The sequence below is a fragment of the Spermophilus citellus genome (genome assembly GCF_964194105.1).
Source record: "Spermophilus citellus genome assembly, chromosome: 2".
Lineage (NCBI taxonomy): Eukaryota > Metazoa > Chordata > Mammalia > Rodentia > Sciuridae > Spermophilus > Spermophilus citellus.
The window spans coordinates 192690425-192704539 of NC_138183.1; the positions used below are offsets into that span (position 1 = coordinate 192690425).

The 14115-nt window shown below is 38.7% G+C and overlaps 1 protein-coding gene across 1 annotated transcript; it reads left to right on the plus strand.

Moving 5' to 3' along the window:
* The first annotated feature begins 205 nt into the window (after positions 1–205).
* OR2AT4 (olfactory receptor family 2 subfamily AT member 4) lies at positions 206–7723 on the plus strand. The gene is made up of 2 exons (XM_081278885.1): positions 206–3815; positions 5864–7723. The coding sequence occupies exon 2, from the start codon at positions 6556–6558 to the stop codon at positions 7525–7527; it is 972 nt and encodes a 323-aa protein (XP_081135011.1). The 5' UTR covers positions 206–3815; positions 5864–6555; the 3' UTR covers positions 7528–7723.
* Positions 7724–14115: the final 6392 nt, after the last annotated feature.

Consider the following 14115-nt stretch of genomic DNA (forward strand, 5'->3'; position numbering starts at 1 on the left):
CGAGTGAGCAGCAAGGCTGGCCGAGGAGCCAGGACTCTTGGTTGCCAGGAGGGGTCAGACCTTTGTAGCAAGCTGGCTGCAGAAACAACCTTTTTTCTCATCTTTTACCAGCCAAGGCCTTGGATGAGGGCCTTCTCTGACCTCCAGTTTCTTCATTGTTGAAGTAGCACAATCCCTCCTTGGCAGGGCTGTGTGATGACAGAAGTTGAGATGATGTTCATAAAAGTGCAGGTTGAACATTCAGATGACTGGCTTTTCTGACCTTTCTCTCCCCTATCGGTACAGTACCTGGCTCTTAGGCAATCTCTACAGGGAAAAGCCTATTAAGGAAATGGTCCCCGAATAATTCCATTAATAACCTGAAGCATCAAAAACACTCATGTCATTAAAAATAAAATCCCTTATTCTAAATGAATAAATAAGTGTAAAGAAGTAAAAACAATGTTCTGACTTTTACCACAGTGTTCCCTCAATGCTCTTTAAAGATATCAGGTACCAAATTCTTTCAAAAACATTTTTTGGTGTTGCTTCTCATCTAGCTGGTGCCCTAAGGACACCTTTCACTTGTCTGTCACTCAGGCCTGCTCTCCAGAACAGTGGTTCAGGGGATCAAAGTGTTCTAGTGCCTTTGGGGTAAGCACAAAAACCTGGCTGGTGTGTTCTGTGGTCCCAAATAAGTAGGGCAGCTCAGGCTCCTGGCTGGATCACCCCTGGCTCAAGGCTGATAATCCAGCCTCCTGGAGTCTAGATCTAGTGCTGTCACCCCTCTTACTGTGTGTGACCTTAGGAAAATCACAGCCCATTTCCCAGCCTCCCTTCTGTGTCCCCATCTATATAAAAAAGGGGTTAGACTAAAACTGCTTAATCACTAATGGCTCCTTCATGCCTATTTTATGATTCATCAGCAAAAAGAGGCAAATTGAGGGAGCTGCATTCGGCTCCCATCTCTCCAGCAAGAGCTCCTGGGAGGAGCAGTGGTGCATTATTAAATAGAAAACAATCAGCCCCCGTTACTGCCCTGAGAGTGCGCTTGGTCTGGTAAAGTCATAGACACATAAATAGACCATGACAACCCAGTGTGATCAGAAATATGACACAGGGCAGTACAGGAAGTTCAAGTTTGGAAAAGAGGCCACTGAGCCAGCCAGGACCATGAGGCCTCACAGAGGAGGTGATATTTTGAGTTGAGTTTGGCAGAAGCACAGGCCAGGTCGGGGGTTGCCATGGTCTAGGGGAGGATGAAGTTGCAAGGTGGTGGGTTTGGCTGGCAGGCTATGGAGTCATCTTCCCTAATGGCTGGGAGTCCGGACACTGGGTTCAGGACCTGTACTTCTGGTATAAATTTGTTGGTTGACCTTGGAAAGACATTCTGTATTTCTGGGCTTCAGAATCAGCAAATGCCCCCACTGTTTGATGGAAGTGAGGAAGATAAGTTTTGGTAAAATGGCACTCAGTGGCTCTGAGTTTTAGTCCCTCAAATGTCATCTCAGCCTAATTCAGTGATATTTAATCCATAGTTGACTTTTCTGAGCCATAATGACATTCAGGGAAATATAGCTAGCATCGGTTTTGGGTTTAGAAAAAACACAGCGGTGGGCTTGACAGTTGGGTGTGTTAACAGGGTTAACCCTCTTCCACAGAGGTGCAGGGGTTTTGGTTTCCTGCCTGGGGAATGGGGCCGACCCTTAGAACTCTCTTTCAAGGGGGCATTCACAATAGAGTGACTGTCCCATGTGTCGTTTAGAAAGACACTTTACCAGCCTTCATTCTCTAATGGAGAACCAGGCCACATGCTTAAGAGAAAAAAAAAAAAAAACTCTGGAATGTGGAGATCAGGAAGTGAAATGGCACTAGCAGCAAAGAAATGTGGAAGGGAAGAGAAAACCTGTGCCTCAATCTCTCGTCTCATGAAAACCTCAGCTTCCCAATTCTCCAGATTAGAGAAGAAAGAGGAGTGATGGGGAGAGGGCTGGACTCCAGTCCTGGACCCATGACTGACTGGCCACAGGAGCTTGGGCAGAGCCTCAAACTTTTTTTGTCATTTGTCCATTTTTGTAAAGGAAAAAGCTGACTGGACATTTTCAGGTCTGACATTTTTGCAATTGAGTGCCATGACAGGTATTTTATGGGAGCCAAGAGAAATGGGAGAGTTCTGAAAAAATCAGGGAGGCAGTAATCTCAAAATCATCGGTACTAAAGAGGCAATGATACCCATGTGCACACAGGCTCGCTCCTGGCTCGTTTATTCAGGAGAACATCCAAAATAGCAGAGAAGTCCTATTCTTTCTCAGTTAGAGACCCCCAGATCTGTGGGTCCATAAGGGGAAGCAACTTCTTAGGTGGGGCTTTGGCCTTTGGGCTCTTGTCACAACACTGTGTTATTCTCTAGTGACAATGGCTCCTAAGTCTACATTACTATAGTACCTACCTATCTGTGGCAAGGGAAGTCAAGTCATGAAATGGTCAATTGGAAACACCTGCTGAATGACAGTAGCAGCCAGGAGGAAGGAAAAACCACAGTATCACACAAGGTTGCCCTTCCATCAAGGGGGCAATTGGGCATTCTGTGTAACGTTGCCGACAATACACCTGTAACTTGGACTCCAATCAGAAGTGACTCCTCCCACAAAAAGCATCCTCTGCTGTTCCTTTTATTGTAACATGACAACAGTCACATACTAGAGGCAAGCAATATATTCAGTTGTATGTGTTTAAGGAACACAGAAAAATAAAGCCCTCAAATGTTAGGCATAGATATGGCTATTTAGAGATCAGCTACAGATATAGCTAGATAAATAGCACATTTCCAGCAACCTAGAAGCCTCTCTGCCCCAGACCCAACCTATCCTCGACCACAGTGTAGCTGCTGTTGCTACCACCATCATCATGGACGAACTTTTTCTGGTTTTGATCTTTGTCTACATGGAATCATGTAGCACGCAATCATTGGGTCTGGTTTCTCTTATTCCATATTATGACTGTGAGCTGTATATATTAAGTCGCATGTAACAGTGGCTCATCATTTTTCATAGCCATTTAGTACCTCATTGTATGACTATACTACCATCTGTCCATTTTACTGTCATGGATATTTGGGCTGTTTCATTTGGGAACTGTAAGTAAAGGCTGGTAGGTACATTTTCTATTAAGGCAAAATTTATGACATAAAAATTACCATTTTAAACTATGCCGATTAATGACTTTTAGTACATTACACAATGTTGTACACTCATTACAACTATCAAATTACAATACATTTTCATTACTCCTATATCCCTTAAGCAGTTCCCCCTGCACCCTGCAACCCCCATTTTTTAGTTTGGCAATCACTAATCATTCTGCCTCTATAGAGGCCTATTCTGGACATATTCTATAAATGGAATCACACAATATGTGCTCTTTATATTTGGCTTCTTTCATTCAGCATAACGTTTAAAAGATTCATCCATGTCTTTTCCTTTTATGACTGAGTAATATTCATGGATAAACCACATTTTGTTTTTCCATTCATCCATTGATGAATATTTTAGTATTATACTTTTTGACTAACATATAATTCTGCAATGAACATTCATGTACAAGTTTTTGTGTGACACATTTTCAATTTTGGGGGTGTATTTTTAGGGCTATGGACATAGCACTCATTTTCCTTGGCTATGTGTCCAGTAGCAGGATGGCTGAGTCACAAGTTCTAGGAGGTTTTGCCAAACCATTATGCAGAGTGGTTTACCAGTTACCAGCAATGTGTGAGAGCACTCACTAATCACTCCTAATTTCACTAACACTTGGAAGCTCTTCACATATTAGCCATCCTGGTGAGTATGTAGTGTTATCATTATGTTTTAATTTACATTTCTATGAAGGCTACAGATGTTGATCACTTTTTCCTGTGCTTATTCACCATTTGGATGGTCTCTTTGAGGTACCTGCCTAGTCAAGTCTTTTTCCCATTTTTCTGTTAGTTCATCTGTTCCTTTCTTATTGCTTGTGGGAGATTTGTATATATGCTGTATACATGCCCTTTGATATATGTATTGAGAATATTTTCTCCCATCCAAGATCTTACCTTCTCACTTTGGGTTGTGTGTGTGTGCGGTTTTATTTATTTATTCATTTATTTGGTACTAGGAATTGAACCCAGAGGCATTTTACCACTGAGTCACATCCCTAGCCCTTTTTATTTTTTATTTTGAGACAAGGTTTCATTAAGTTGCTTAGGGCCTTTCTAAGTTGCTGAGGCTGCCTTTGAACTTTTGATCCTCCTGCCTCAGTCTCCTGAGCTACAGGAATTATAGGCATGTGTCATCACATCTGGCATTGTATTTGAATTGACATAAAATCTACACAGAAGATAATGCACAGATTTAGGTATAATTCAATGTGGTTTCATAAATATAAACAAACATCCATGTAACCACCACTCAACTCAATATATAGAACATTTCCATCATTTCAGAAAGTGTACTCTGACCACCTTCTTGTCAATCCTCACCCCTGTAAGCAATCACTGTATTGACTTATGATACCATAGATGAGTTTTGCCTGTCAGTTAATATCAATTAAATTGCACAGCAGCACTCTTTATCTCTTTCTGGGACTTTATTTTTTTCCACTGATCTATTTTTCAGGTCTCTAATGTGTCTTTCATTATGTTCAGTTTGCTACTAATGTTTATCCAATGAATTCTTAATTTCAAATATTGGATATTTTTATTCTAGAATGTTTGACTTTTAAAAATAGAATTCACTCTTCTGTTGAAATTCTCTATTTTAAAGTCCATTTTGCTAACATTTTCCTCTATTTTCTTTAACATAGTTATACCTAAGTCCTTGTTTGCTAACTCAGGTATCTGGATCATTTGTTTGTCAATTTTTATATTATGTTTTTTCTCTTAACTCTTGGTCACGCTTTCCTTCCTTTTGCATATCTAATAATTTTTATTGTGGATAGAATGTTATGTTAAATTCATGGAGATCCTACATGACATGTCTCACCAGATATATTTTCCCTTTTCTCTATTAGGCAGGTTGAATAAGGAGCTTATCACATTGATCCTTGAGTTAGGTCAGGCTGGGTTTTAGTTCTAGTAGGGTTTACTAAATTTGGTCTGTTTCTGTTCCTAGGCATGACTGTCCTGTATTTTGAATTGATAACATTATTGATCTGTCCCCTTAGCCCTGAAAGACTAGTAGATTTGTTTCTTCCTTTGGAGGGTTTGAGTAGCTCCTTGGCTGCCCTTTACCCCCTCCATGGCATCCACCCCCATTCACATAGCTTTAATGCTTAGGGAATCTTTTGAGGGGTATAATAGTGTGTTTGAGGCAAGCCCTCTTTTATTTTTTATTTTTAAATGATTTAGCTACTTTCATTTTCTCACTAGTCTTTTAAGCATCACAAAATCATGAGAGATTTTGTTTTTTTAGAAGCCCTTTAGCTCTCCAGCCTCCCTTGCATAGCTCCAGAATTCAGATGGCCCATTTGAATTTCTAATCTATTTTGCGAGACTTTCTTTGACTGATAAAAGGTTTGCTTCTTTCTCCCTCTGCTCGGTCCAAGTTCAAAACCCATGATGGCCCTCAAACCAGACATTTCCAGAGAAACAAAGAGCTGGTGATTATTGCTGCTGAAAAAAATTTTACAAATGGATTTCAATGAAATTTTGGTGAATGGATCCTCTCACCAGTCCCAGTTTGCTCCCCCAAATTGGTTTTGCTATGTCCAATGGCACTCTTGCAAGAACAAGTGGTGATTGTTAATTTGCTTTGAAGCCCCCCAGGTCCCAACCTGAAGAGTTCAGTTTTATTCTTAATGCACTTATGTTTCTTCAATTTATTTAAAAATGTGATTTGTGTAATTTATCCAGGTTTTCCTAGTTGTCGCAGTGGAAAAGTTCAGCTACCATGATCTATTACATCCTTGACAGTAGCAGAAGTTCAGACACCCAGATTAAATGGAGTCAGGAAGGACCACAACTCAAGGAACACAGGGAAGGGAGAAGCTTACTAAGTATCTGAGCAGCGTATTACAGTGAACCTTGGACACAGGAACCCCTCCAAAGCCACGTGGTGGATCTTGAAGTGAGTGCAAAAGTCAAGACACAAGCTTAATGACTTGATTCAAGAGATCTCACAACACAAAACCATGCATCATGCAACCTAAGATGGGAACCAGAAAGTCTTCCCAAAGAATTCAGTCATGATTAAATATCCAACTATTTAGGTCTGATTTCCCAGTAAAATGTAAACTCTCAGAAAACAGGAATTTTGCCTTTCTTCTTCACCTTCAGCATGATCACCTAAACACATCATAAAGCCTTCTATCTACTAGATCATTGATTAATAATTAATATTTGACAAATTCTGGATTCACATGATAGAAATCACAGCCCACCCTCAGCCCTCAAGAGTTGGTTATAAATAATTGTGCTCATGTTAACTACAGAGTAAACATTACAGAATAATCACTTGAAAATCTTTTGTTGCTGTGGTTTCCAGATGTTCTCAGTGTCCAGATATTCCAGCTGTCCATTTCCCAGAAATCCAGCTCTATCTCACTATGGAGGCCACAACCTGTAACGGCTCAGTGGACAGCACCCCCGTCTTCTACCTGGTGGGCATCCCCTCTCTACCAGAGTTCTTCTTCCTCCCCATGTTCTTTATTTTCCTCCTGTTCTACCTTCTCATTCTCACAGGTAATGCCCTGATCCTGGTGGCCGTGGTGGCAGAGCCAATCCTTCATAAGCCCATGTACTTCTTTCTGATCAACCTCTCAGCCTTAGATATTCTTTTCACCACAACTACCGTCCCCAAGATGCTGTCCCTGTTCCTGCTTGGGGACCACTTCCTCAGCTTTCCTTCCTGCTTACTGCAGATGTACCTCTTTCAAAGCTTTACATGCTCAGAAGCCTTCCTCCTGGTGGTCATGGCCTATGACCGATACGTGGCCATCTGCCGCCCACTGCACTACCCCGTCCACATGACCCCACAGACTAATGCTGCACTGGCGGCCAGTGCCTGGCTCACTGCCCTCCTCCTGCCCGTCCCAGCGGTGGTAAAGACTTCCCAGATGGCATATAACAACATTGCCTACATCTATCACTGCTTCTGTGACCACTTTGCTCTAGTCCAGGCCTCCTGCTCTGACACCAGCCCCCAGACTCTCATGGGCTTCTGCATCGCTATGGTGGTCTCCTTCCTCCCCCTTCTCCTGGTGCTTCTGTCCTACGCTCACATCCTGGCCTCGGTGCTTCGCATCAGATCCCGAGAAGGACGTTCCAAGGCCTTCTCCACCTGCAGCTCCCACCTCCTGGTGGTGGGCACCTACTACTCGTCCATTGCTGTGGCCTATGTGGCCTACAGGGCTGACCTGCCCCTGGACTTCCACATCATGGGCAATGTGGCCTATGCTATTCTCACACCAATTCTTAACCCGCTCATTTATACCCTGAGAAATAAGGATGTCAAGGCTGCCATCATGAAAATTGCATATCTCAAAAACCAGGCAGGGACAGGAACATTTAACCTTTAAATGCAGCCAATTCTGCTCCCAGTATTCCTAATAATGATGCTTAGCTTGGAGTGGAAACTCAATAAATGTTGTTGAATGAATAAATTAATCATATAAAATAGTAAAATAAAATTCAGCTGAGCAGACAGTTCCAAAAGTGATTTTCATACTTTGGTCCAGGGTTTTTCCCCTGGTGCAATGGAATGATGTGAATGTGCACAGGAATCTGGAGTTGTATAAAATTTTCGCTACTGAATAATTCAACAATAATTTGCTGAAATAAAAAAAAATCTGCACAGCAGGGGAAAAAACCCTTTATAAACAAAGTCAAAAAGTAAAAGACATAGCTCAGGAAAAGAACAACTACTTATAATACATGAAGAGCTCTTCAAACTTTAGAAGAAAAAGTCTAATATTTCAATATAAAAATGGGCACAATGTGAGTAGACAGATGACCAACGCCTGGCCTTTACACAATGAAAAGGTATTTCATCTGCTGTCTAAAATGTATACAAAATAAAACTATTCCTAAATGCTGCATTTTACTTACTTAGAAAAGCAAAAACCTAAGATCTTGACAATATTCCTGGAAAAAGTAGAAGTCTCATAAGTCTCTTGTGAGGATGAAAAATTAGTACAGTGCTACTATAAGTAGCCATCAAAGGTACTTATCCTCTCCCCTTTTATTCAGTAATCTCACTCTAGGAATCTGTCCCAAAGATTGACTGGCAATCATTCTTTAGCTTATACATTCATCAATAAGGGCCTGGTTGAATAAAATATAAAAATGTATAATGCACTTACATTTTCCTTTTTAGGAAAGGAAATGAGTCAGGAAAGGAAACAAGTAAGCTCTACATGTTGACATGGTGTCATTCTTAAGATATATTGTTAAGTAAGTAGAGGGAGCAGTTGGGCACAGTGGTGCATAGCTATAATCCCAGTGACTTGGGAGGTTGAGACAGGAGAATGGAAAGTTGGAGACCAGCCAGGGTAGTGAGATCTTGTCTCAAAATAAAATAAAGTAAGAGCTGGGGATATAGCTCAGTGGTAGATCACCCTTAGGTTGAATCTCTATTAACACGACACCCACGCACATACACACACACACAAAGCTACAAAACAGTGTTTTCACAAGGAAAAAAAATTTAAAACTTGCTTAAATTTTCTGAAAAAAAAGAGCTTTAAAATATGATTCTATGTTATCCTCTCTTTTAGCTTATTATTGTTCTTTAGTGGTTGTCCTTGGGTTTATGATATACATTTTTAGTTAATTACAACCTAACTTTTATGTGTAAAAGAAACTTGTACCAGTAGATCCCCCATCCTGTGTGCTGTCTCAAACCTTCTACTTTTATATATGTTCTAAACACACAGAACATTGCTACTTTTGCTTTTGACAGTCACCTTTTGAAGCAATTAAACAAAGAAATTAATTGCATTTTGCTTTAGTTTATTCCACTTGCACCACTCTTCATTTCTCTATTGTTCCAACAAACCAGTTATAAAACGGCCAGGGGAATTCAAAGATGAACTAGAAATTTATGCTATCAACTTTATTGAGGCAGACTTTATATGCAACATTAAGGACATCTCTTTAAGTGAAGTTTCCAAAAATCTTGACAAATGAATACAATGGTATAACCTCCATCCCTGTTGAGATAAGAGAATATTCCATCACCCTGGAGGGTTCCCTGCATCCCTTCCTAGTCAGCCCTCCTACTCTGTCCCTTGGCAAACACTGATTTGTTTTTGGCAGTGAAGATCAGTTTTACATTCTCCAGGATTTCATATAAATGAAACGAACCTGGCTCCTGTTGTTCACCATAGGGTTTTTTACATTCACCTGTTTTATTGCTTGTGTGAGTGGTTTGTTCTTTTTTACAATTGACAAATGCTTTTCCTTTTGCCTTATTGTTTCACATTTTCCTTTTAAAACTTTAAAATTTCTCTTTCTCTTATTGTTTTTTCTTATTACACCAACTAAATTTTCCAGTACAATGTTGTGAAAGTGGTGAAAGCTGATATTCTTGCATTCTTATTCTTTATAGTAATCTTTCACTATGGTGCTAAACATTTTTTAAAAATTTTAATTTGTTATATATGACAACAGAATGCATTACAATTCATATTACATATATAGGGCACAATTTTTCATGTCTTTGGTTGTACACAAAGTAGAGTCATACACATACTTAAGACCTTCATGTCTTCATACATGTACTTAGGGTAATGACGACCATTGCATTCCACCATATTTCCTACCCCCATGCCCCCACCCTTATTCTCCCTCCCCTTTGCCCTATCTAGAGTTTATTTAATCTTCCCATTACCACCACCATCCCTGCAGCATATTATGGATCAGCATCCTTAAATCAGAGAAATCATTCAGCATTTGGTTTTTTTGGGGGATTGGCTAATTTCACTTAGCATTATCTTCTCTAGCTCCATCCATTTACCTGCAAATGCCATGATTTTATTCTCTTTTAATGCTGAATAATATTCCATTGTGTATATATACCACATTTTCTTTATCCATTCATCTACTGAAGGTTGGTTCCACAGTTTTGTAGAACAATTGAAAACCAAATATAAACAAACCACTTATAGGGGCTGAGGTTGTGGTTCAGTGGTAGAGTGCTCGCCTAGCACATGCGAGGCACTGGGTTCAATCCTCAGCAACACATAAAAATAAATAGATAAAAATAAAGGTATTACAAAATTTTAAATACAACTTATAATAGCAACCAAAATAGGAAATACTTAGGGATAAAGTTAGCAAAATAAAGTTAGCAATACACTTTACTAAAACTGCAAAACACGGCTAAAAGGAAGTGAAGAAACAGGTGTAACCTTACTATAAAACTACAGTAATCAAGACAGTAAATACTGTTGGCATAGGAAGAGAAATATAGATTTATAGGACAGAAGTTTATAAATTGGCCAATATTCACTGAAGAAGGAAATTCTTAACAAATGGTGTTATAACAACTGATAGCTGTTATCATTCCCTTAATTGCCAACTCTGCAAATGCTGTGAAAAATAACCTATATGGGCATGGGACAACAGGCACCTTTTCCTCCCAAAATTCCTTTGCACCTTGTCATCGCCCCCTACCTTTGCATACACAAACATAGCTCCTGAGATGGTCTCCTAAGGAGAAAGATTACAAATTTGTCCTGTGAGGGAGTTGGGAGCGAGTAGGATGTTTCAGATGATCTAAAGAGTCAAGTATCCTCAACTCTTCTTGCATATCCACATCCCGATTGTCAGATTTGCAATCAAGGACTTAACATTGACCACAGAACACATCTTTGGGAAATGGCCTCAGGCTGCTGTTTGACAGCACACGTGACCAGGTTCTGGATGGGGCATCCTTCTTGCTCCAGCGTTCCATGGCCAGTCCAGGTTCTTATTTGCTTCCAGTTGGCCAACCTAATATTGGGAGATTTTCAACCACACTCTGTGAGAAATAGTCAACCCTCACCTGTATGAGTACACTCTTTATTCTCTTAAAATTATCCTAAGGCCACAAAAACTTCAAAGTCTTGCCCTTCCTTGTTAGGAATGTGACTCTGGAGACTACAGGTATTAGCCACATAGGTCACTTCACGACGCATCCTCAGAGCTCACTGGCATTCCATCCTCAGAGGTCTGCAGACTCCGTCCCTGGCCACTCTATAACCCAGCCTCCACCGGTAACGTCTTTACTTTACCTCCTTTTTTCTCTACAGTTTTTTAAAAATCAATTTTATTGAGGTAAACTATTTAAACAATAAAATGCATCACTTTAAGTGCACGATTTGATAAGTTTTCACAAAGGTGTACACCCACAGAGCCACCACCACAAGCAAGTGGTACTCTATTTCCAGCAACCCCACCAGTTCACTATGCCCATTCCCAGGCTCTCTTCCCAACTCTTGCTCCGGGCAACCCCTGAGCTGATTTTCATCTCTATAGATTAGACTTATCTTTTTTTTTTTGTTTCTTGTAAATCTAATTCTACAGTATATAGTATTTTGAATCTGACTTGTGCTCAGCATATTTTAAGACTTCACCCATGTTGTTTCATATATCAATAATTCATTCCTTCTTATTGCTAGAATTATTTCATTGCATGGATATACATGTTCATTTACCCATTGATGATCATTTGGGTTTGGGGTATTATAAATAAAGCTTCCAAGAACATTTTTTGTGTGTGTTTGTGTGTGTGAGTGTGTGTGTGTGTGTGTGTGTGTGTGTGTGTGTATGGAAATACACTTTCATTTATGTTGGGAAATACTTAGGAGTGGAATTGCTAGTTCATGTGATAACTATTTAAGTTGAAAGTAATTCTGAAACTTCTTTCCAGTGTGTTCCATCTGACAGTTATCCCATGTCCTTCCCATCAGTTGGTATTATCAGTATAAAAATTTTAGCCATTCTAATAAATGAGTAGTTGTAGTTCAACTGTGGTTTTATTTTGCACTTTTATGATGACTAATGATGTTGGGCATGTTTTCATGTGCCCATTAGTCATTCATATCTTGTTTTTATAGTATATGTTCAAATATTTTGCTTATTTAAAAGTGAATTATTTATTTTTAACTAATGAGTTGGAGTTCTTTATTTTATGAGTCTTCTGTTAGGTTTATACTATTTTTCCCCAGTTTTTGATTTCTCTTTTCATTTTCTTAATGATATCATTTGAAGGGTAGAAGTTTTTAATTTTGATAACATCTAGTTCAATTTTTCCTTTATGTTTTATGTTTCTCATACCCTATTTAAGACATGTTTGCCTACCTCAAGTTTTCAAAGATTTTTCTCCCATGTTTTCTTCTAGATGTTTTGTAGCTTTGGGTTTCAACATTTAATCCATTCTGAGTTGATTTTTGAATATGGTGTGAGGTAAAGATCAAGTTTCACATCTTCCAGGTAGATATTCTGAAAATCATGTTGCTTAAGTCCTCCCAACTTATTATTATTATTTTTTTTACTTTTATTTTTCAAAATCATTTTGGCTCTTTCAAGTCCTTTGTATTTCCATATAAATTTAAAATTACTTCAGTTGCTACCAAAAATGCCGACTTGGATTTGATTGAAATTGCATTGATTCCATAGAGCAATTTGGCATATTTGACCTCTAAACAATGTTGAATCTTCTACTTTATAATCATGGTTTATCTTTCAATTATTTAATTCTTTAATTTTTAAAATTTTCTTTGCAATGTTTTATCATTTTGAGTACAGCCTTGCAAATATTTTGTTAAATTTATCTCCAAATATTTTATAGTTTGCCAATGTAAATGATATCATTTTCATTTTTAATTCATATGTAATAATTATATATTAAAATTTTCTTTCCAATAGTTTATTTTGTATGTAGAAATAAGGTATATTTTGTACAATAATTTTGTATCCTGTTATCTTGCTAAACTCACATATTAATATTAGAAGCTATTTAGATCCTTTAGAATTTTCAACATATTTGATCATGTTATTTATGAATAATGACTTTATGTATTCCCTACTAATATAAATGCCTTTTATTATTTTCTTCTTCCCTTTTTTACACTGATTAGAACCTACAGCACAATGTTGAATAAAAGAAGCCAGGAACAGTGGTTCACACCTCTAATCCCAGTGCCTTGGGAGGCTGCGACAGGAGGAATTCGAGCTCAAAGCCAGCCTAAGCAATTTAGCGAGGTACTTAGCAACTCAGTGAGACTTTGTCTCTAAATAAAATATAAAAAAGGACTGGGGATGTGGCTTGGTGATTAAGTACCCCTGGGTTCAATCCTCAGTACCAAAAAAAAAAAGTTGCGAGAGAAGACATGTTGTCTTGTCTTGACCTTATGTAAAATGTGTTCAACATTACACCATTAACTATGATGTCAGTTGTGGAATTTTCATAGATGTCCTCAGACCAAGCTGAGGATGTTATTTTCTATGAATTCTGTTTGTATAGGATACTTTCAGTGAGTATAGAATTCTAAGCTAGAGATTTTTCCTTTTAGCATTGTGAAGATGCCATCCCATAGTCTGTTGGCTTCAATAGTTCTTGTTGAAAAGACAGCTGTCAGTCCTATGTTGCTATATTAAACAAAATGAATCTCACTTTCTCTATTTTTCAGTTATTCCTTGTATCTTTAGTTTCCAGCAGTCTGACTCTGCAATAATGTGCTTCCTTTTGTTATTGTTGTTTTGCTTTGTTTTAGTTTGTTTTTGTATTGTTTGGCCTAGAATTTGTTGAGCTTCTTAAATCTATGAATTGACCTTTTAGAGTCAGTTTGGAAATTTCTCAGACATTATCTTTGTACAAACTGTTTCTTTTTTCTTCTTTTCTTTTTCTGGTACTGGGTCTGAACCCATAAGTACTTTATCACTGAGCTAAATTCCCATTCCTTCTTATTTTTTTTTAATTTTGAGGCAGGGTCTCACTAAGCTGCTTAGGATCTCTCTAAGTTGCTGAGACTAGCCTGGGACTTGTGATCCTCCTACCTCAGCCTCCTAAATCACTGGAATTGCATCCATGTGCCACCACACCCAGCTGTCTAAATTGTTTCTGCATCACTCTCTTTCTTTTCTACTATTGGGACTCATTAAGTACATGTTAGAACTTTATG

Excerpts from the sequence above, each read along its gene's own strand:
- OR2AT4 (XM_081278885.1), top strand. The coding sequence starts at position 6,556 with ATGGAGGCCACAACCTGTAACGGCTCAGTGGACAGCACCCCCGTCTTC.